Below are 24,681 nucleotides of genomic sequence, written 5' to 3'. Positions count from 1 at the left end.
TTGTGTGCGTTAGTCTTTAGTATTCAGCCGTTTTATAGTGGATAAAATGCAGTTTAGTTCTAGATAGTTTGGGCAAAAAGAGGACAGGGGCTTTTGTTACCTCCATTGTGTGTCACTTCCAAACGGGGGACAAGATTAAGGATGTGGAGCTGGCATTGTTATTTTTGGGCAGGCAAGTCCATTTGTGGTTGTAGCAGAGTCTAGTGTTGACAGTATACCTAGATTATATACCTAGTCTGATGAGGCGGGTGCAGTACCCATGGGGAGTGGCAAGCAGAAATATTGTTGCTAGGGTTGGTATAGGAAAATATCTGTCATTAAGGCAGAGATTCCTGGATTTTCTGGCAGTATGGTACCCAAGAATCATGTAGAATTGGAAGGTCCGCTCATACGCTGCAGTATTAGGATAGCATGACAGGGGCACAATTGCAGAGAAAGATTGTTTAACTGTGCTTCTGTTCTGGATTATGAGCAGTTTGCTATAATGCAAGTGATTTTATTCATGCTGTCCTCCGACATGGTGGTCATGACCTTCCCTCCTTTGTTGCAGGTTCTGATGCAAAGTCATTGCAATGAGCTAGGAGAATGTCGTGCCAGTTGGCAGGTCCCCAAGGAGAAGTCAGATGAGCAATTGGCTCAAGTTCTGTTGTAAGCAGCTTTTCCTCCTGCTGTGAAACCCAAAACCATCTTCCTTTCCAACCCAACAACGTTAATACCACTGACTGGAATAAAGCAACAGCAGATCAACTACATCCCGATCTATTTCAGTAGGGCCTGTACATAACGTGCTGATACAATTAAAAAAGATTTAAAAAGCTTTGAAGAGTTAGATTATCTTTCAGAAACACTTCTAGGCCTGCAAGATTGCAAAACAGATTATGAAAGAGGGAGACCAATGACCAAGACACAGGTGTGAGGGTATTCAGCCATCCGCACGGTGGCTGTGCACTCGTCTGGGCTTTTTGAAACTAAAGGTGGTAGATCAACCTCCGGAAAACTTGTGGGGTAAACTCACACACATTTTCCTATGCTCACTGCATGACATACACAGACCCTGTGTACTCTGTGGACACAGGCGCAGTGCCCCATGGTCATATTTAGTTGGCATCTGACAGTGGGGTGTGGACTGAGGCAGTACATGACATCTCCAGAAGTGGGGTTGGGGGAGGCCCCATGGCCAGCCTAATTAACGAAGGCTCCATGGATCTGCCATGTCCTTGTGTTGAGCCATGTAGCTGATGGCAGCATTCACAAACTAATCAGTTTAATTCAAACAGGCCCACATGGGGTATGGCTGCAGTAAGGAGGGAAACCCCAACACCCTTTATGCACCACCAACCTGAAGCCAGCTCCCGCCCTCAGTATCAACTGACAGTGAAATGTCTGAGACTGAGGATTTACAGTAGTCATCCCTACAGGGGGACCCCATTCAGAGGGTAGGAGTGTGGTTTGGCAGCGCCAGAGAGCCAAGTCTCGCCACAGCTAGGAAACAATTGGCTCCATTAATCGGATAGACCCTTTCACTCACAACAGCCATGACTATGGTGGAACTTTGCAACAGAAAACATCTGTGAAAACATGTAATGCCAAGCACTCTGGTTATGACCTCAGGCATAAAGGAGATTATTGGGACCCAGGATTGGTCCATTAAGGTAGGCTTAAGCCTACACCAAACCATTCTGCTTTAAAAAGGGGCAGAGCCCCTCTTGGCAGATTTGAAGGCTTCACCAGAATCAGAATGAAGAACTCTGCATTGAATCTTTGTTGAAGGTATAGTCCGCCTTACATCTGCCCTCCCTTAAACATCTCCCAGGGACCAGAGGGAGATACCGAATCAAGAGGACCCTCCAGCAGCTCCAGAAGTGGTACCGAGCCAGCACACAGCATACCCCGCTAGGCTCTACAGCAAGCTTCATAGGTGGGAAGTGCCAGAGAGTAACTGCACCAAACCAAGCACAAGGCAGCTGCCTCAACTCCTCAGTTTTGGGCTGCTCCCCTTAAAGACAGACACGAAAGACTGACACGAAAGACAGAAGGGATGCAACGGTATACCGTTAAAGATACCGTGAACCACTTTTGAACAATAATAACCGTCACATTGTTTATACCGGTATACCGTTAAGTGTGCTTTTCAATCTGATTTGGAAAGGCTGCAGTAAGCAAGTGCTGCGCAGTCTTGGTCTTGCACTGTTGGATGTGCCATCTGCCAAGCAGTATCAGTTGGAGCAGTTTTTAATGCTTTTCCATAAACCACATGTGCCTGACACAAAATCAGTATGTTAGCAATAGGAAGAATAAATACAGTGCCAAGAAGGAAAAGGGTTTACTTTGGGGTTTATATATAATGGATAATGTTTGAAAAACATGACAATGGGGGATTTCCGTGGTTCTATCATTGAATTTACATTAAGTCACACCGCGAAATTCACTCATCTGTGGGTATTCCCTGCTGCCATACCAAAGGGTAAGATGTCCGTGATTACTGAACCCCTTTTGGCCCTCAAGTAAACTAAAGGCTGTACCGTAAAGAGAGCGTGTGTGTATGCGCACAAGCGTATACTACCACCAGCCTCCATTGATCAGTGGCATGCAGGTTATAAAGATGGAAACATGTTCATCTTCACCATTAGCCAGTGGGGGGAGCTAAAAGCCTAAATGACTTAAGAAAAGCTATTCAGTTTGCTTTGCCAGTCGCAGCAGGGCTCCCCCCCCTTGCCCACATGGTGGAAGCAAGGGGTGGCATTTCAGTGGAAAGTATGTTGAAAAGTCCAATTCTGGCCCTGGGTGCCTGGTTTTGTCTGTCATGATAAATCTGACAATTCGTGACCTTTTATTTGTTAAGATTGGTTAACTCCACCTGCTATACCGCGATAACCATGATATTCTGTCATTTGGCAAGAAGGTTATCGTACTGTCATAAAACTAATACCGTGACACCCCTGGGGGGCGTAGTACACAGATCAGCATCTACCATCTTAAGATGACAGTCTAGCTGCAACCAAATGAGGTTAGGCCACAGCTGCTAAAGCCACCCGAGACACCGCGACCAGAGCTTCAGAAACGCCAATGGCACAGACAATTTTTGACCCGAGCAGCTGTGTAGGCCAGCCTGCAACCGTCTGTCCAGCTTTGCTCCCCCAGCTTTGCTCCCCCTACTGCCTGCAGATACCCACACCCGCAAATCACCCTGAAACCACCCTACCCAGTCAAGCACCAAGAACTTACAGCACAAGGTACATAGTGGTTCCGTCCACCCTCGTACTTCGGTGAAGGCATCATGTGACATTTTAGACCCATTGCTTCCCTTTGTGTAGAAAGCAAGTATCCCTGAACTATTGCATTATTTACTATACCGACTACCCTCCTGGCAGTATCCAGAGTGCATCCCTTCTTTGAAATGGTCTGTCCTCTGCATTCCTTTACAGGGCGTGTCATATTTCATATTGTGCTATAACACATTACCTCCACGTCCACTCTTCCTCGTCCCAGTACTTACTTCATGAGGCACCCGCCTCCGACACAGGACCTTCTTCTATTTCTTTAAATCCCTATAACTCCTCCCCCACATCCATGTCACTCAGTTTAAATTTTTCCTGCCTCCGGCAGGTTGGACTTTTTCTTCCCGGTGCGGGGCACTGGGGAGCACCGATTGCTGGCCCCCTGGGGGGGGCTGTGTGGCGGGGCCCTCGGCTCCCTCAGGTGCGGCACTGCTCCTGGGCCCCCTGCGGGGCTTGGGGTCACAGTTGAGCTGGATTGCCTCGCTCGGTTCTTTGCTGGGCTCCGGACCGCAGCGTGAGCATTGTGTCCCGGGTCCTGCACGGCCCGGGGGAAGGTAAGGAGAGGGGAGGACTGGGCTTGATGTTTTTCCCCTCTCCTCCTGTTTTGGCCATCTTGATTCGACTTGGCAGTATGGGCTAGCCTTCCCTTTTGTTGTGAGGCCTCTCTGCTTCTTGTCGTGGGGTGACAGTGGCAGAGAGTCTTTGGGAGTGCGGGGGCTCTGTTCTGTCGCAGGCATGTCACATACCACCCGCTCCTCAGACACACACAGCACAGGATGCACCGGATGTTAGCTGCATTATCTGGGGGAAGGTAAGGAGAGGGGAGGACTGTGCTTGATATTTTTCCCCTCTCCTGCTGGTGTGGCCATCTTGACTCCTTCAACATGCCGTTTTCCTCGTGCTTTGTGTGCACATCTTTATTGGAAATGATGGCAAGCACTTGGCAGTATGGGCTAAGCCTTCCCTTTTGTTGTGAGGCCTCTCTGCTTCTTGTCGTGGGGTGACTGTGACAGAGTATTTGAAAGTGCGGGGGCTCTGTTCTGTCGCAGGCATGCCACATACCACCCGCTCCTCAGAGACACACGGCCCAGGATGCACCGGATGTCAGCTGCATTCTCTGGGGGAAGGTAAGGAGAGGGGAGGACTGTGCTGGATGTTTTCCCCTCTCTTGCTGGTATGGCCATCTTGACTCCTTTGAAAGGCCGTTACCTCGTGCTCTGTGTACACATCTTTATTGGAAATGATGGCAAGCACTTGGCAGTATGGGCTAGCCTTCCTTTTTTGCTGTGAGGACTCTCTGCTTCTTGTCGTGGGGTGACTGTGACAGAGTATTTGAAAGTGCGGGGCTCTGTTCTGTCACAGACATGTCACATACCACCAGCTCCTCAGACACACAGCCCAGTATGCACCGGATGTTGGCTGCATTCCTTGCGTGCTGCCTGTGAATACGGCGCAGATTTTGGAAACATCTGCAAGCGGCCGGAAGGGTACCGGCCTGGCATAGTCTACACTTCGGGTTCGAGTCTCAGCGGTGCTGACTCGGTCCTTCATCCTTCCTAGACCGATGCATTGGAACGATTTAGAGCATGGGGCTACCAGCTACTGGATACAGGGCTCAAGCCACCTCTCAGTCAAGTGGTGTGTTTGGGTCTGTGCTAGCTATGGACGCAGACTCCTTGTCCTGTCCTCTTCCTCTAAACTGCGCAAGGGAAAGTCAAAGGAGTTGATTTGCTTTTCCCTTGTCCGGCATGGGATTATGGAAAATGATCATGGAAGTAACGGCCATGCAGGGGGTTCCCAGTGTCTCTTCTTTTAGGCCCTAGGTCCTCCGGTGCTGACGTGTTGCTTTCACGCCTCCTCTCAGACTTGTGGGAAGTGATAGGGCACATGGTGGCACATGTCTGTGCTTAGAGGGGTTCTCAGAGCCCCTGGTGCCGGTGGAGGGGATGTCACTTCAGTGGGTTTTCCAGTATAGGCATACCTCAGGTAGGGGGTTGCCTCTGATGTCGGCTATCCGGGATGGATTGCTTTGCCCCGCTTTGTGACAGTACTCTGCCCTTTTGACGCCAGCCTGGTGGCTCCTCTGTCGGCTGAGGGGGCCATAGTCTGCTGGACTTCTGGGCTGTCCAGTATCTTCCTTTTGATAGGTCAAATCTTTTTGTGGGCTGACAAGCATGCTGTTATATTGTGGCGCAGGCCTGTTTCAACGTCCTGTGATTTCCCTCTGGTGCAAGTGCAGTGACTGGCGGTTTTCCCTGGCTCCTCGTCTCTATCTTCTCGGAGGTGTATGGGACCGGTGGGGTTCGGCTTCCTGGGTAATGGGATCCGTCTGGAGGGGGTATCAGTTGCCGTTCCTGTCTCCTCCTGTCCAGGTTTGCATGGTTAGGACGGTCCAAGTAGTTGGCCATGGGATCCGTTCTCTCCGAACGGTTGTTGTGGGTTACCGTCTTGCCCGTTCCTCTCCCTGTTCAGGGTCAAGTTTTCTACTTGCGGGTGTTCCTGGTCCCAATGCCTTCTAGGATGTGTCACCTGCTTATGGGTCTCAAGACCCTGCACTGCTTGTCCGGACGTCTGGGGAGAGCGTACTCTGGATGTTGTGCAGGGGGGGCGCTTGCTGGCTGTTCTGGGCTGGGTTCTCAGAAGGCAGTATGTCTCGACTCACCTGTTGCTGAAGTTACGGGGCACGTGGCGTCTTGCATGTTTTCCAGTTCCTTGAGCCTGTCTTCGGTTACGTCTCCTGGTGTCTTATACTCTCTCCCACTGGCTCCCGACATCTCGGCTTTCGTAGTTTTGTTTTCAGTGTCCCCAGCGCTGCGAGTGTCCCTGCTATGGTGGCGGGGGGTTTCAGGTCTACAGGCTGAGGTGTGCATGGTCCTTCCTCCTGTGACCTCTCCTACTACCAACACCAGCAGAAAGGGTATACATTGGGGGTCCTCTCAGCTCAAGGGTTGTGAGATCTGGGGAGAGCCGGTGATCATCCAATTGGCAAGAGTTGTGCCATTGTGCAAGCTCTGGTGTACTTCGAGGAGTTGCTGGACGGTTGGCGGTTTTTGGTCCGATCGGACAATACGACGGCCTTGGCATATGTGAACTGCAAAAGGGGTTCCGGCTGTTCCTTGAATGCTCTGGCAGCGCTGATAGGCACCTGGGAGGAATCTCATCTGGTGTATCTGCTGGCCTCACGGATCAGAAGGGTGGACAATGTTCAAGCGGATCTTCTCAGATCGGTTTTCAGATCTTCTCAGATCGGTTTTCACTCCTCTGCAGAACTGGTCCTGTTGGCCCAGGTCTTTGCGGTGACCTGTGTCAGATTAGGGTCCTTGGTTCTAGACCTGTTTGCATCCCCGGCCTCAGCAGAAGTTCCCCTCTTCTGCTCTCGGTTTCAGGTTGAGGGGATTGGGGGATGGACGCCCTCTCTGTACAGTGGCCTTGGGGTTTTCCTTTATGCCTTTCCGCCTATTCCCCTTCTGCCCCGGGTGGTTTGGCACATCTGAGTGTCCAGGGTGACTGTGTTGTTGTTAGCTCTGTTCTGGTGCCGCCGGAGTTGGCTCCCCTCTCTGTTGGAGCTTCGTTCCTAGGAACCTTGGCTGGTTCCGAGGTGGCCGTGTCCCCTTCAAGGGGATCTGCGGTTAGAATTCCACCGGATGCAATGGGCGGTGTGGCTATTGCTCAGTCTAGGTTGATATCTCAGGGGTTCTCAGATCCTGTAGTTGAGTCCAAATGGATGCTCTTAGACCCTCCACTCTGAAGGTGTTAGGCAGACATTGGGGCCATTTCCGAGACTGGTATGGGCAGTCTGGGATCCCTCCCCTGCGTTCTGGCCTCTGCTATCCTTCGGTTCCTCCAGGAGGGGTTTTGACAGGGGCCTGGCAGTTTTTCCAGGCTTTGCTCTCAGCGGGCCTCCATGAAATTCCTTTTGGGGGACTCTGACGGTCACTTGGATGGGGAGGTGTTGGGGGGGAAGTTGATCCAGGGTTTTTCTTCTTCCCTTCCTTGTGCTGATAAAGGGCTTTCCTTTTGGGATCTCCCTCTTGTATTACGGTTCCTTCATGGGCCTCCTTTTGAGCCCATTTCCGAGATTGATATCAAACATCTTACACTGAAATCTGCTTTTCTTATTGCCCTCACTTCTGCCCGTAGGCTTGGGGAGATTGGGGCTCTCTTATGTCACGCTCCTTTCCTGAGGGTGCTGCCAGACTCGGTGGTGCCGGGGTGTGGTCCGAAGTTTCTCCCTTCAGTTGTCTCTCGGGTTTCACACCTCTCAGGGTCTGGTCCTCCCTGACTTCTTTCATGATCCAAGAACGCCTGAGGAGGTGGCTCGGCTTAACATTGATGTCCGGCGGGACGCGTTGGAGTATTTGGCTTGGTTTGCCTTTTCCACCAATCTGATAGTCTTCTGATTGCTTGTGGTCTGGCTGGGGCTGGGCATAACGCATCTGTGGTTTCCATTTTCCGGTGGTTCCGGGTTGTGATCTCTAGGGCCTATGTGGCTTCTGGCCTGCCTGCGCACAATCAGGGGCGGTCTACCAGGGGTTTCGCGGCTTCCTGGCCCGATGTAAGGAGGGTTTTTCTCTGCAAGAGATTTGTATGGCTGCAGCCTTGGCTGGTCTAGGCATTTTCATCAACCGCTATGGGTTGAGTTTCTCCCACTCGGGGGTTGGTTCCTTCGTGGTTGGAGTTTTTGTCTGTGGGGATGTGATTTAAGAGTTATTGTGGGTGTGTTTTGCTGCACTGTTTTTGGCTCTGTCTCATTGGGACCTTTTCCCCGTTGATGCTTTGGTATACCTCATGAAGTAAGTACTGGGACGAGGAAGAGTGGACGTGGAGGTAATGCTCTGATTACTTACCGGTAATCTTCATTACTCCTAGTCCTACTCTTCCTCGTCACAGTACTGACGACCCTCCTCACCCTCCCTGCGGGGAAGGTCCCATGCTCCGGCTTGGTAATATGAAACTGAGTGACATGGATGTGGGGGAGGAGTTATAGGGATTTAAAGAAATAGAAGAAGGTCCTGTGTCGGAGGCGGGTGCCTCATGAAGTAAGTACTGTGACGAGGAAGAGTAGGACTAGGAGTAATGAAGATTACCGGTAAGTAATCAGAGCATCTGTTGTGAAACAGATATTTGTGTACAACCATGCCTGTATAGTCCCTTTTATCATTGGGTAATAAATATTTTTTCTGTGTTGCAACTAACCAAAGATCCATGACCTATCTGAGACAAGCCTGCCATTCCACGTTAACCAAAATTGGACATGGTGGTCTAAAGTTTGCTTGCGTTTCCAATCTGTTCGGATGCCTTGTGTATTAGAGGTGTGGGGCTGACTGATTATCTTCATCCCTGGACCACTGGTGCTCCAGCAATGTCATTCATCATAAGCTCATACCCATTTCCCAATCTCCCAACTGGGAAAGCTGGCTTGTTTGGAAATCTGCAGCCACAGCTCCAGCGCAGTATTACATGCAGGATTCAGTCTCAGAACGTAACCTCTACACGCAGGCTTCAAAGTAGCTGCAAAGGAGTGGGTTGATGGGAGTAAAATATGCAGTGCTACCAACCTTGGAATAATGATTCATGAAGGGCACAAAGGCCACGTGTTGTCCATGTCCCCAATCAAGAAGATTTATGTGCCTAGCGCCACCAACAAAGTGTCCTCGGTATGCAGTGTTGAAGTAGAATGAACACCGGTTTTAAATGGGACATACGATGCTGCCAGGTAACGGACAAGAAATAGACATTGCTTATTGCCTTTACATTCATTAAATCAAATTCAGTCAAATACATTTCCTCTGGCTTTTTGCGTGTAAAAACAAGACTGATGGCTCAACTATCAAACAAATGTAATAAGTTCTTACATTCATAAAGATCTGGGTGGCATGAAGTACACAGTTTTTCGCTGTTAAAAAGTGATGTGCTCAGAAAACGTACTGCGTTAGTTTTGAAGCAATGTTGTGACTCAAAGAATAGCAATGTGGTGCCAGCAATTTGGGGGTGCAGTGGCTTACCAAGTACAATGAATTTCAACTAAAGGTTTAGATTTACGGACTGTTCTGCTTTTTAAAAAGGACATACAAACTTCACACTTACCAGACATCAGGGCTCTTCATAGTCACCCGCAGTGCATACATAACTGAACCAACAGCTCCTAACCCAACAAAGGCAAACAGAGGGATCAACTAGAAAAGAATAGAATGAATGCAGATGAATACCTTTCATTTCAACAGCAGAAGTTTCATAAAACAAGCCCAATTGGCACTGGCTAACGTGTGCCATTTTCCTCAAAGCACATTTGTTCACACAAAATGTGCTGTAGTCATTTTTTGACTTATAACATTCCACACTCCCAGCACGTCTCATTGTCTAAAAGATCAAGCACACGCGCACCGGCGTCCAATATAAGCCACCCAGAATGTTCTGATCTGTGAGCCTTAATTTAAAATCCAACTTACTCCTTATGAGAAGGACGCCGATTCATATGCTATGGAACTGTAGGAGATCAATTGGCTTTTGGGGAGATTTACTTGACAGGCTAGACACAGTCCCGCCTATAAGCTTCCCTAGGACAGCCTTTTCAGCAATTCTGTCCGATAGGGGAAGGTGCATGGTTGCCAAGAGATATAGGTGCTAGATTGACAAAGCTCTGATGTGGCAGTGAAACAGAACTTGAAACTATGGAAAACAAGGAAAAAACCACAAGTGCAGAACTGGGTGAGTGATATGCAATTGTCATTGGATTTTGAGAAATGTATGCATCACACGAGGAAATCAGGAGTATTTGGTTCTTTGGACGCCATTTAATGATCTGTATGGTAGAAGATCTAAACAAAAGCATGCAAACGGAAGTTAATATGGGTGGATGTGCGTATATTTGTGTGCATCTTTGTATTCAGTTTCTTTTTGACTTCAAAGAATCTATAACTATGTTAATTGTGTTTTGAAGATGTAACAGTACAGTTTTGATATTACTATCGTTTTGCTCTGTTGGCAACCTGATCACTTGGAATTGTTAAGTGATTCAAATGCTTAATTCTACTGTAAACATTAGTACCAGTGTTACGTTGTTTTAGATTAAATGTTACCTATAATTTTGTCGAAGATCTGAAAAAAGAAAAAAAAGTGATTGCTGGTAGGCATACCAATGACTTTTGCATAGCAGCCAACCTGTCCAGATGTTCACTACTAATGGTGTCACACTAGAGTTTAGGTATAAGAAGACAAACTAGATGTGTTGCTGTGAAGTCTACATTCACCTACCATTTATTTTAAATATTTCAGCCAGCATTCAGAAAAGACTCCAAATCTGGCTAAAGTCAGCACGGAAGGGCCTGTGGACCTGCGAGTGCAAGGTGGACAGAGCCAGGGAAAGCAGGGAGTGCACAGAAAGGAAGGTCCACAAGCTAAGTGCAATGTAAGGGGATGAAGGGCTATAAGGGTGCAAGGCGCAGCCAGGCTAGTGCAGGGAGGGGGTATTCAGGGGAGACCAAGTGCAAGGGAAGACTGCACTAGGGGGCGGGCGGCTGGTGCCCTGTAAGACTCGGAAGGAACCAGGTAGCCAGTCAAGAGGCAGACAGGGACATTAGCAGGGAGGGGGAGCGATGGAAGAAGATATATTAAGGTCTTGAGAAGCTTCTGGAACTAGGACTCAGTCTGAGAAGGGCAGGGAGGTCATTCTAGAGTATGGCACCCATGAAGGAGCAAGATCTAGCCCCCACTCTCCAGCTGGACTTGGAAAAGCGGCTGATCTGCAAGAGTTACGCGACCGAAGGGCTCTGGCAGGGAGGCATTTAGGGAGAGAGTTGGATGTAGCAGGGTCCCATACACCAGAAAGCCTTTGGGGGGGGGGGGGGGGGAAGGTGGTCCGGGGGAATTGCAGAAGTTCTTGAACTTTATACTCACAGCAAATGGGAGCCAGTGGATAGATTTTATGGCTGGAGAGATGCAGTCCCTGGGCTTGAGGCCAAGGATAAGTCTTGCAGTCCTGTTCTGAATTAGTTGAAGGGGGCGAAGGGAGGAGTTAGGCAGATTGATTAAGAGGCTGTTGCAGTAGTCCAGCCTAGATCGGACCAGAGCTCGAGACATTGACTTTCTCAGGAAGGGCGAGGAAAGGGAGAATGCCTGAGGAGGTGCAACTGAAAGTGGACCTTCTTGGCAAGGTCTGTGATGTGAGGAGAGAAGGAGAGAGAGAGGAGGAAGATGAGATTTCTTTGCCTCAGGAGGGTGAGCGGAGTGGGCCCATGGAGGGCAGCCATAGTGTGGGAGGTAAAGAGGGAGCAGGGGCGCCAATGAAAATGATCTTGTCTTACTGGCATTAAGGTAGAGATCCTTAGTACACCATGCTGGTATAGCAGACGGGCAGTCGGGAATGGGAGAGAACGAGGGAAGTTTGAAGGAGAGCTGTACCATCCGCATAACACGAAGTCATGAGAGAAGGGTGAGATCTAGGGGGGGCCAGGTAGATGTTAAGGCGAGAGGTTAGAGCCCTTAGGGACACCGCATGTGGAGAGTGAGATTGTGGGGAGAAAAGGGCAGAGTTGTATCTGGGAAGGCCAGTCCAAGAGTAAGGAGCATCTATTGTTGGCACATGCCAAACTGATCCTGCATTCATCGGAAGCAGCTGCTAGGCGGTGCAGCTTGACTGACGGTTCCAAGTCTCTTCCTCCAACCTTTCCCAGCCATTTGCGCGTGACCGCCATTTGGAGTTGTGAACTGGAAAGCCACCGCAGTGTTTTTGAGGAAGGTGGCCCCATGTCAGTGGTGCAGAGGGATCGCTGGGGAGGGACTGCTTAGCATCGGGTTTCTGTTGAGCCACTTCCCTCAGTTTATAGCTGGTGAGGATATTAGGAGAATAGTACCCGAATACGAGTCCTACTACCGACACTGAGCAGTGTGCTTTTGGGGTGAGGGTAGTGGAGCTGGGCCCCTCAGTGCGTGCTAGCAGTGGAAAGCTAGCTGTGTGCTCACGCGCTGGATTGAGCTCAAGCCATTTTCGGCATTGACATGTGCTAGGCCAAAGCCATTTCTTTTATACAACTATATAGTCTATTTTTGGAGGGTGAAGGGGTGGGGTAGAGGCTTTTACCTGCTTTCGCCCTCTTCATCTCCTTATACTAATTACGTTCCACAAGAATGCGGTCACCAGAGCAGACCGCTAAACCCATTTTTGAGCTCTTCAGGTTTTCTCCCTTTGCTAAGCATAAATGGCATAGTGAAGCTCCCACTCATCTTGGAATGTCAAGAGGGCTGACCAGCTCAGCCTTTGGGGGGTGTCCCTCAAAAGCACGTGATCGTTGCATAAAAATGTTTGGGCTAGAAGTGACCAACACATGCAAAATGAAAGACAAGAATCAGTTCTGAAGCTCCTCAGAACAGATTAACCAGGATCTGAAAAATTCCATGATTACTACTCAGCAGAGTGACAACAAGGGACCCATAGAGACTCTCCAACGAGACTCAAAGCCAGTGTGAAGATAAACCTCTACCCGGAAAATCAGTCTAAACCTGGCATTGAAAAATGCAATGGAATCTCCCATCAATAGCATAAATAATGTTATCACTGAAGCCCTTACGAACTGCAGCGTGGAAAATTAGGATAGAAGGGTGGCAGATTGTAATGTCATGGATTTTCAAGCTGGATCGATCAGTAAAGTAGGCTGCCAAACCGACTTAGCTTTGGTCTGTGATCTAGGCTTCTAAGGATCTGCCTCCTGTAGGTGATAGGCCATATGGCCTGGATGTTGGTGTAGCCATGCCGCCTAACTAATGCTAGTGTAAATTGTTCAAACCTTCCAGTAATTAGATTCTCTATGATCTAATCAACACGTCTTTCCTGAAGAGACATGCACATACGTGCTAGTAAGGCTTCAATGCCGAGACTGCAGATCCATATTAATATTTAGTTGCAGAGAAAAGGAGCATGGCGATTGTTAATGTGAATATCGGAAAGGCCTACGGAGTAAAGTTTCGTCCTGGTTACCGTCCAAAGTTAGATGTAGCTGTATTAGAACACAGGATTTCAGACTTTTGCAGAGACTTATTAGGAGTGGTCCTTGACAGGGGGCTCCGACTATTTACTGGTTGCGGTAATCTTCCATCTTTTTTAATTTGTAGTAATTCCTTGGGAGGGCTCTCAATCGCCACAGGACTAAATATCGTTGACTGATTTTCTTTCCGTTTTATTTTATTATGCCGATTATCTTTTTGTGTTGCATGTATTGTAGTGCTCTGAGGCCCATTGGCAAGTTGGCGCTTCATAAATGATTAAACAAACCAATCCAGAGCCTGATCTGCGATGCCAGATCGGATTTATCAGGGTGGCATGGTGGACTGCTCAAAGGCAGAGGAAAGGTCAAGAAGGAGAGTTGGAATCGAGATTAGAGAGCAAGCGAATGCCGTTTTAGTGCCTCTGGCAGCTCTGAAGCTAGACTGGTGGCCATCTAGACAACCAACAGATTCAGTGTTATGGATAAGCAGGAGATGGCCAGCATCTCAAAAAGTTTGCCCAGGAAGGGGGTAATGGAAATAGGGCAGTAGTTGTCAGCAGAAGGCTTTTGAGAAGTTGCACATGGGAGTGCGGGGAAGAATCCAGTGCCAAATGAGGTTCAAGTAATGTGTGCAGTGGGAGCCAGAGAAGGTCGATGAGGGCCTGGGTGAGGAGGGCAGGGGTAATTATTTTATCTGCGCAGACCCTTGATCAAGCATGTAGCCATGTGTACAATGCTTCTCAGGGGCACAAGGGAGGGCGATTGGAGGCCTTATTGCCCCCAGCCAGGTGGCAAAGGACCAGTGCATCTAAAGCTGGCCGGAGAGAGGCGGCCTTGACTTTTCGCAGGAGGGAGAGCCGATACCAAGCAGTCCAAGTTTTCTTAGCTGTGTGTGTCTTGAAAGAGGAGTTTGTCGATGTCGAACCCAAGTGACTTGGTGCAGGAGGTGAGCCCTCCAGGTCCCTGGTTGATAGCCAGGTCTGTCTTGTGTTGTGTGTAGTTGGCGAGGAGTAGGAATTCAGTCTTGGAGGGGTAAGAGATGATGCTTTAGTTTCAAGTCAGCCCCTGGGTTCCTGTGGAACAGTGAAAAAAATAAATCAAACCAACAACCCTCACCTGGGTAATAGCATCAGGGCAGGGAATTAAATGTACATGGAGCAGGAAGTAGCTCCTGGTTATTGGGAATTCCTCGGACCAGGAGCTATTTAAGTTTCATGAGTGTTCTAAGGATGGTGTACATAAAACGGCTTACTTTGCAATTTAAAACTTGAGATGCACAGGTCACAATAGCCACTAAAAACTGCCTACAAGGCAGTGAAACTGCCTTTTCCCCACGCTGGAACGTACATGCCATAAGTCTTTCTATTGCTATGTTGCTCTGTCGTGATGCCTCGGTATTGCTGCTAGCACTCACTCATTACTCACCAAGAAATTGAAATAAGATTGGATAAGCAAGAGATCAAAGCAGCCCTTGGGCATCCAGCATTAACTGGAAGCAAAAAAATAACGGAAGCTAGCCATAAAGGCTACAGGTGCCAAGATAGTGATTGATGGGAAAACCTGGAGCCAAAGGCTTAACGTGGATACCTGCAGCATCACTAGATATAAATGTAAAAGGATTCTTAAGGGGAGCATCAACTCCAAAAAGAAATAAAGAGAATTGCATACAGGCTATGGAAGTCAGCCAAGTAGGTGGGGGTGGGGCGAGGGGGCATTAGGAGCCTCTACACGAAGGGTAAACACATTTATCATCCAACTACCTTGTGGCTTACCATTAAAAAAAATCCTGAGGGAGTTTTAACGCAAAGGAATTTCTCAGGCAACTGAACATCAAAATCCTGAATTGCTAAACTACTGGAATGTTTTGTATACAATTGTATTGCTCATTAAAAGCCACCGTTATGGCTGAATTATAATTTAATCAATTGTATTCTCTTTAAATACCAACTTGATAGTCAAGTTCCCTAGTGTGGTTGCCAACTCCCACCAAGATAACCATTCCCTTGGACACAAATTAGGGCTTGGTGAAATCTGTCCGATTTAGTGCCGCTTTGCTTTATGCTAGCGTTCCGCCATTCCCACGCATCGAAAAGTCATTGCTTGTGCTGCTGCAGGAACCAGAAAGCTGTGCAAACTCTCTTGTGCAGGGTTCACACGGAGGCATGAAGGAGCAGCTCGAAGTTTCTCGTGCCGCTGCATGTACCTAGTACAAATTGAAACCCTGCACAAGGTTTGTAATCTAGCTACATGAAACCAACATGGAAACTAAAACACCATGCTCTGCGCAAAAATGGCGGTGGAACCGCAATGCTTATTCTGCGTAAGAGGTGGAAGTGGAATTCAGTGGCAATTCTGCAATTTGCTTCTCACGACTTGAGCACCCCTACAAGGTCAATCTCCACGCTCTAGAAGGACATCCACATAACAGGGCATGGCACCAAGGATGCCTGGATTTTGGAACAAATCCAGGAACATTGCCGAAATGTGGTACAGCTCCAGCAGTGGCTTTCTATCTGGGCACCCATCTTGGACCAGTAAGAATTAGAAGCAACAGTAACATTTAAGTACTTCATTAAAATTCAGATTACTCCATTATTGTAAATACACACCCAAAAATCAATACCATTCTATAGAAAATAGAAGTCCCCCTAAACATTATATAGAATTCAGAGTGCATCATTGTGAAATGTAATACTTTTAAAAGAATTACACGATGATCTACATATTGTGCCAGGTCTCCACCCTGCCCTGGTTGCAATTCCTAGACATTACGTTTGTATCCCACCTCATCCGGCCAATGGTAGCCGGTTCAGCCTGGTCATGGCACCAGATCAGATAAAATATCACCACCCCACTGCGTGGGATCACAAAAGGAAATGAGCAGGGCAAGTGAAGATAGAGAGCATGCCATCCTCAAGTTCCTCTCCAGATCCCACCACACTGCTTTCTGCTTCACCACAGTCACAAAGTTAAGCAAGGATTGAAAAAGGGAGGGCAATCCATATATATGGATACTCCATTTTGTCATCAATAAATATCACTCATTCTACCAATGATATTTTAACCTGGTTAGGGGTTTGGGGGGGGGGGGGGAGAGCAACAGCAATCTCCTGATTTCCCCCAGCCACCTTCTTTAGGCTTGGAGTAGTTGGCTGGTCCATGCAAACCTTTTAATAAATAAATGTAATTTGTGCCTGAACATCATTGGCGAGATCCCTAGTTCTACACAGACAGGCCATTGATCAGGGCGCCTCAAGATTCTATACTGAATCTTCTAGAGCTGTGCAATCGGTATAGCCCTAAATCTCACTCACAAGGACCTTGGCTTTGAATACCCCCAAACATGTATCTAGCAGGCAGCCACTGTACATTTGGCCACCCAACCTTGGTGTGGCCTTCGGCAGTAGCTGTGACATGCCCCGACTATTTCCCGTTCTTAGTGACGAGTAAGAGGTAGCAGTAGGATTTTACTACCTCGATCCTTTCACCTTCAATGGGCCAAGTAGATCAACTTGGTCTTCAATTTGTTCTGTTTCAGGACAATGGAGGAAAAGTATTCTTTGGCATAGAGCTGGCTCTGCTCCGGAGGTGAAATGGGCAGTGTCATTGGTCTACAAAAGAGTCAAAAGTAGTTCCATTCAAAGAGGGTAGGTTAACCCGGGTTCCTGTGTATTCTTGGTTGAAATCAGTAATATACAATTAAAAAAGGGGCTAGGGTGCATCCCCGCTTCACAACCTTGTTAGTTCGAAATGGTTGCTACAGCTTGCCTTCAGAGGAGACTAGCACCGAGGCAATCATGTCCATACAGCAGTTGCAGAAGATCAAGTAATTGGACTAGCATTTTTAAAGCAGCTAGCTTTCCCCCTGGCCTTTGCCTTGGGAGAGTGAAACTTTTCCAGATTAATAAAAGCCACATACAGCTTCCCACCTCTGAACAAGCAGTGGTTATCAGAGCCGAGAGCACCAGGCAATGGTTGATTGTTGAATAACCTCATTTGAAACCAGTCTTGTTTCAGAAGACTCCAAATCGGCCCAGTGCTCGGTGGATAGTAGACATTTGGCAAATACATTATCCGGAATATCAACCAGTGAAAAGGGTCTGTAGCGATTGGGTTCACTGCGGTCCCCCTTCTTAAAAATGGGGGCAAGGAACAAGTACCACAGAGGAGCCTACTGCATTGAAAAGTTTAAATAGATCGGTCTCCATTCCGAGAAGCCCCAAATATCAGTGAATTCCACCTGGGCCTGCAGCTCTACCCAGGGGTAGGGATTCCACAGTTTGGACAATCTCCCAGCACTAAACTTTACGTCATAGGTGCTCAAAACAGAGCTTACTATCAGGGATGCCATGTTGCCATTCTGGAAAAATCCCCTGAAAATGGGCTCTCCCATCTCTCAGCCGATAAGCTCCATCCCACTTTTCCAGGGGGCCGCGAAGCCTCCGACAACCAAGTTGCAGAACGGTTTGCTATTATTCGTCTGGACCGCCAGCTCCAGTTGGTTGCGCCGTCTATTTTCTTTTGTTAATAATTTCTTGTAATCTCTCGAGTTCCCGCAAAAAATGTGTATGCTTTGTCGTGACCTGGTTTAGGGTATAGATTTTACTCTTCATTGACGTACTTTTTACATCAAACCGGGGTGCGCCCCTTATTCCATTATTGTTCATAAAAGCTTGAAGGTTAATCAGGCTGTGCATGCAGTGTACAGTGTCAATAGGTTAATCATACATATGCACTACTCCAGCACCTGGGGGTGTTTCAGCCAAGATAGATCTCTAATGCTGCAGGCCAAGGTGTAATGGATAATATTGCCGCCAAATTCTACCATATGATGCTGCCACGAAAGCTTCATAGTATTTCCCACTGCCGAGGCTATGGGAGCAGAATTAGAAGCATGTGCATACGGTATCAGTGGTTATTGGCTGATGGTTCTACCCTTTTTAGTAGAAAAGCTAGCAATCTTTGCCAACAGTCCACTATACAGTAATCAATAGTTGATACACAGCCTCCACTAGCAAACATGGGTCCCGAAGGGTGGTGATTGGAAACCTTCCATTTAATTCAATAAGAATGTATTCCCTGCAAATGGATCGCAGGGCACAACCTTGAGTACCAGGTTTAGGAATAAAAGGTAGCCAACTCTAAACCTCACATACTTCCTCCAAGACACTGCTCTCCTCATCGGACTCAAACGTGCCCTAATTTGGCATTAAAGTCATCTACGACAATGTGGCCCCTGGAGTTTAATAATTGCTCAGAGCCAAGTAAGTCTATCCACTGCTGAGCTTTTTGGCAGGAGGTAAATATTTACTACCCTTGGATTAGGTCATAGCCGGAGTGAAAAAGCCATGAAAAACAGGGCATGAGCTTTTTTTCAGTGGATTAAAACCATGGACCTTTAAAACTCTTATCAGTTTTCCCTTGATTTCAATGTAATTTGTGATGTTTTTCTCTTTTGATATATTCTTTTTTCACAGATAACCACGAGTCAGGAGCACAGCAAGTGAGGCACTCCCTACTTGTTTTTGCAGTCTTTACCTCAGGAAGGGGTTTCAAGGAATTACCCTTCCATGGCCCACTACTGCAGCAACCTGTTGAGATCTAGTCTTAAGACAAACTACAGTATTTACTTTGAGTTTGTGCGCAACTACCCGTTTTGGGTTAATTTCCCGAGTTTTCCCCTTTTGCATACCCATTATCCCTTGGCAGGTTAGGAAACACCCCTCAAAGTACCCAGCAGGAGGAATCCAAGGAACCATGCTTCAAAGCAGGACACCCAGAATAAATAGGCCATATTCAAACCAGTGTGTTGCCTACTAAAGGGCGTCTGAAGCTGAAGGCTTGGGAAGGGGCAGAATGTCAACAGTCAGGCACAGCAGAAAGGTTTCTCCAGCTTGGTTTTCTGTGGGCATCCATCCCTCATGTACACTGCCTGCAGAGCCAAGCACTTCGGTGTGATGCAAGAAGGCTAACCCACTTGACGGATTGGACCCCTTAAAGCAGACTTGCTTTTATCATTATATGGCTCATTCCAGCATTATCTTAGACTATTAAGGACAGAAATAGGTGTATCCTGTTGGGAGATTAGCCCTTGCCAAAGCCCTCTGCTAGAGGTGAAGGCAGACGCAGGCTCTGCTCCATGCCCATCCACAGAGCATTGGGGGTGACCTGTTGGACCAAGATCTGCACAGGAACCCATGATCTTCAATGGAGGTGAATGGTTCTGCAGGGCCTTGCGCAAAAAGGAAAGATTGCTCCCCCGGCCTACTGGATTGGGACTGGCAGCATCAGAACAAGCCAAGCAGCTGTATTCTGCAGCATTGAACCATCCAGCACATGCGCCTACAGTGTTTGAACACCTTTGAACCACAAAGGCATGTGGTGCTGCTTTTGGCACTTTCTTCAAACTTCTTTGGATTGGTGTTTCGTATTCATTGGAATAGCTGGACGTCGAACTGTACCAGTAGAACATGGCACCGGCTCGACTTACACCAACTTGCTGCTACAGACAACTTGCTGCTGCAGACTTCAATTAGACACCAAACCACAAAGGTCACTTTAGCAGACCTCAACTTGAACAGATGCATTTCGCTACTTGTTTTGACCCATGAGTAACCATTGTCTCGAACCAGCCCTGGTGGGCTCACAACTGCATCACTCGAACTCTGCCTTTGAACATCACAAAGCTACATTTAACACCTGGACCAGCATAACTAGCTGCCTCTGAACCTATTGCTAATCGCAAAGACAGCATCTCAAAGCCTCGTTTGATACCAAACTGCCCAAAAACAGATAATGTACTTTTGGCGGGGGTTCACCCCCCCACCCCCAATGTTCTACTTGTGGGACCATAAAATCTTCAAGAACTACCCATTTGGACGTTTGCTACCAAGAACTAACCTTGAGACATTGCAATGCCTTGCACCCATGCTACAGTTGCTTGCTATAGTTACATTCTGCATCCAATATTAGATCAATCATATTGCATAACCATGTGTTTAAAGTATACATGTTTGCGTAGAACCTTGATTGGACACTCCTTTTTTTGGACTATTGCTCTTTGGGCTGCTACTGGGATCACCTGTATGGCCTGACAAGGTACCTCTGAAACTTGCCAGTTTCATCCTTATAATAATTGGCATCATTGTTGATTCGTAGAAGAGTGAGCGGGTCGATAGGTTTGCTACTCCTCGTTGCACAGCAGTGATAGTTGTGTCAACACAACAACCAAAAATGCACTTACTATTGTATTCACCTCATTGCACTCCTGTCAGATACTTTTACTAACTAACGTTGATCTGCCTTTAGCTTGAAAACAGCAGCATTGCAAAATCAGATCCCTGAAAGTATCCCCTTTATAATACAAACCCACCAACCACACTTAATTGACGACAACATTCTGCTGCTGAATATGCTTTAGAAACACCTCCCTCCTGCAGGTCTAGAGGCACATGATATACAGGTATTGGCAATGCCAAAAGTTTTGGAATTTGCATAGGCACGTGATGCCTGGCCAATGCATTTCTAATGACTATAGACAAGCAAAAACTGTTCGATTTACCAATGTCTGTTTCACGTGGACATCAGCGAAGGACACCCATACCAACTCAAGTCGCTAAAGGTACACTTTAAGAGGTTTTAATTATACCAGCAAGCATGTAGAACTTCAGTTAAGCAAATAACTCTCAGAAGACAATGCTGAAATAACACGGACAGACAATTAAGCGGGCATTCTGAAGTTACGGTTTGATAAAGAGACCGCATGAGGAGATGTGTTTGGGGCGAGGGGAAGCAGTTGAAATGGCCATAAGGATTACATTGACAGTCATCAATGGGTGGGTAAATAAACCAGTAGAGGCTTTTATTCCCTCATAGATGTACTCCAACCTATTAGTTTCAACTTATAGGTGTCCCCCATTACCAAAACTAAAACGGCAATATCGAAACGAGTGCCTTGGTCAATCCAAATCATAAAATGGCCAATCCACTGAAATGAGTTTCACGTGGTGACGTCCATATGAAGGTCCTTCACTGTAATCTCCCTATAATGCAAGGGTAAAGAATAGGAAGGTTAGTCAGAGGACATAAAAACCTTGCTGTGGCGCTCGTTGACATTAATGACATCCGATTTGGTACTCCGTCGTCTATTGGTCTTTGAAAGTAAAGTTGAGCAACAGCGTAAACCTTGCTCTACAACGCAGCCAGGCTGTGCAGGTATTAGCCGTAGAAGAATTCTCAAAGGGGTACCAAGTTTACGTGAAGATAAAAACACCGTGCACTCACTGAAGTGTAACCACTTCCTACTACAATATATTTCGTCCAAGTGAAAGAAGATTACACACAACAACTGCCACTGCAGAGTGAAGGGGAGCAAGAGAAGGACTGCTACAGCGTTTTACGTGCTGCTATTTGGTCGTCATATGTGCGCACACCTATAATTTAACAAGTGCCAACCTTGAAGTCCCCCGTTAATTTCAGATTTCACCATTTACCACCCCTGCATAGTGGAGCTCGAATGCATTCCCAGGCCCCTGCAGTCGGCAGCGCCAGTGTTCCTCTGCTCCCTCCTCTAATACTCACGCTCGGGTGCTTTTTAGCGTGGGTCAGCATGGTGCGGAACATGATGGCGACGCCTGCCCGGTACGACCGTGCCCTTGCTTGCTCGCAGAAAAGATAGCCCTAGCGCACTTCTACCAATGTCACTTGCCGGAAACGCACGTACGGGTTGTACCACATGACCGGAATTACGTCACATTAATAGGAAATGAAAATAGAGAGCATGCGCAATGAGAGAGCATTGGTGTCAATTTAGTGAAATGTCGATTCAAACAACGGAAATAGACAATATTTTATTTTTAAAAGAAAATAACAAATACGAATATAATTATTCGTAAATGTAAATGTTCAACTTTCAAAATTGAAAACACTTCCTTATTTGATCAGATTAGATTATTATCTTCAAGAGCAGCCTATTGAAGTGAGGCTTCTGGCCAAACTATAGTTTTGATGCCAAGTTTATGTATTTGAAAAGACTCACCAGGATCAGAGCTCTTGCCTTCTTCAGTTTTCATAGGTTATCACCTCCCGGAAAAGAACCAGAAAGAACCCGTTACGTCCACGTCCCTCTTCCTCGTCTCAGTAACTACGGCTTGATGTCAAGAACACTTCCTTCATTTCCCTTTTTGTCGTATCCTGGGTAACTGGAGACACAGGGTAGCAAGCAGGATCAACGCTGGACACAGTTCTGTACAAGAGGAAAGCACTTTATTCGTTACAGGTTGTTGCATACCTGCCTACATTTGAAAATCAAAAACCCTGAGATGTATGCCCCGCCCACAGTCAAAAAAGACTCCACCCATTTGCACACGGCCCGTCCATCTGTCAAAAAAGTAAACTTGGCGTTTGTAGCCGTCCTTACAAAAACGTTTGCAGTTTGCACTTGGTGGAATGCAATAAATGTGAATGGCCAAGGACATGCATAACCACCCAAATTGCATATGAAGAATGGCATTCGCCTTCCATAAAAGCAATACACACCGAAAACCCGCGTGTATCCTCAATTTGAGCCCTGGCAAACTGGCCAAAAAAATGTAAAATGAAGGAATACTACTTTCAATCCGGTGTCATTAATCCGGCGTCATTAATGACACCGGATTGAAAGCAATATTCTGCGTTTTTTTTGTTGCTTCAGCTTTCATTCTTTTTGGCCAGTTTGGCTTATGCTTTAGTCGCCCTTCAATTTAGGGCAACTAAAACATAAGGCAAACTGGCTAAAAAGAATGAAAGTTTAAGCAAAATAAACTCAGCAATACTGCATTCGCGGCGTTTCCGGGTCCCGTCCAATTGGCTGCAAAAGACAGCTGCTGGTAGCCAATGGAGGATTGGGCGGGACCCGATAACCCGGAGACTCCAGGGTCTTCCCCGGAGACCCAGAGAAATGGGTAAAAACCCAGAGCTTCTCGGGAAAACACGGAGGTTAGGTAGGTATGGGTTGCATACATGCCAACATTCTGAGGCACCTAGGAGGGAGATTTCACGAGAGAATTCGGGATAAATTAATTTCCCCAAAGGCATGCATTGGGGCTAGAATTATTTTAGGCGGGAGAATGTGAAAAATAGCAATATTTTGCAATATTTTTCAGTTAAAAATCGGGAGTCTCCCGCCTAAATCGGGAGGGCTGGCATGTCTGGTGTTGTGTCTTCAGCACTGCACCCCACGTCTCATGCAGAGTCACGTGTTTAGGTCAATAAAAAGGGGCGAGCCGGCTTCCCGGACGAACATTGAAAGTGAAAAGGATTCCTGCCTGATGCGTGTTGTGTGTGCGTTGTCTCAGACATGCCAACATTCTGGAGCCCCTGAGAGGGAGATTTCACAATAGAAATCGGGAGAATGTAATTTTCCCATAGGATTGCATTGGGGTATAATGATATTAGGCGGAAAACACTAAAAAACAGCACTATTTTTAATAGAAACATTGGGAGTCTCCCACCTAAATCAGGAGGGTTGGCATGCGTGCTGTCTAAGTGCCGTCATGCAGCGAGAGGGCCTGCCTGCTAGAACCTTCAGGACCATGGGGCGGGACTGGCCGGCCCCGTAACAACTGGCGACGAGGATGGGAGACAACCCCATCATGCCACTGGGGGCACGGTGAAGCTGGATCTAGTGATGAGGCAGTTCAAGGACAGAATTGAGGTATCAACGCCTCCCCGCTGTGACGGTCTGCCTGGCCAGCTATGGTCTGCTCCGAGTTGAAGGAGCCAAACACGGGTACAAATAGATGCTCTCCCCAGACCTAGTCTGTTCCCACATGGCTGAGCTCTGTGAGAAGTGGCGCGGCTTCTGGTGCAGCAGCACTGATTGGAAGGAAATGGGGCAGCCCGGACAGGGCACGAAGAGGATCGCTGCCCGCAGGTCTGCACAGCCCTGGCCATTGCTGTCCACACTCCCGACTGGGGGAGCCTGGAACTGCGCAACGTGGACTGCCGCTGGAGAAACAGTAAACTCCCCCCTGGGGGAGCTTGCAATTGTCAGGGAGGTAAATTGTGGTTCAGCTGTCACCAATACCACAAGAATGGAGATCAGATCCCGGCTGGGGGGGAGAGAGCAAGTGGCGCTGCTCGGACCACTGCCTTCTTCTGCCCACGTTCCAAGGAGAGAGGAAGCGGTACAACGCCACATCAAGTAAATATTACGACTGCCTTGGGGTGGGCATGGTTTCCGCGAGCAGGGCCCGGAACACTGAGTTTGCATGGCCATGGCTGTTGCCTTGATGTGCCCCGCCTGTCCCATCTAACAGGAAAGTGCACTGCCGTCCCTGGCTTTCCTGGAGGGAAGTGCTTGTGCGGCCAGGGGCTCCTCTCAAGTACTGTGAGGAGCCCCCCATGACACGCTCTGCACAGGCAAACTGCCTGTGACTGCTGCT

General features: G+C 47.6%; 1 protein-coding gene across 1 annotated transcript in view; it reads right to left on the bottom strand.

The window, feature by feature from the left end:
* The window catches only part of NDUFA4 (NDUFA4 mitochondrial complex associated), an 85,825-nt gene extending 63,802 nt beyond the window's left edge, over nt 1-22,023 (bottom strand). The window contains exons 1-2 of the mRNA XM_069604966.1: nt 21,839-22,023; nt 9,366-9,454 (exon numbers count right to left, since the gene is read on the bottom strand). Of these exons, the coding sequence (XP_069461067.1) occupies nt 9,366-9,454; nt 21,839-21,880 (131 nt within the window). The 5' untranslated portion in view covers nt 21,881-22,023. The remainder of the gene's footprint in view (nt 1-9,365; nt 9,455-21,838) is intronic.
* Nucleotides 22,024-24,681: the final 2,658 nt, after the last annotated feature.

Source organism: Ambystoma mexicanum, chromosome 1p, assembly GCF_040938575.1.
Source record: "Ambystoma mexicanum isolate Mex_15411 chromosome 1p, UKY_AmexF1_1, whole genome shotgun sequence".
Taxonomy (NCBI): domain Eukaryota; kingdom Metazoa; phylum Chordata; class Amphibia; order Caudata; family Ambystomatidae; genus Ambystoma; species Ambystoma mexicanum.
Note: the sequence above shows the minus strand (reverse complement) of the source record. Positions and strands in the feature narration are given on the sequence as shown.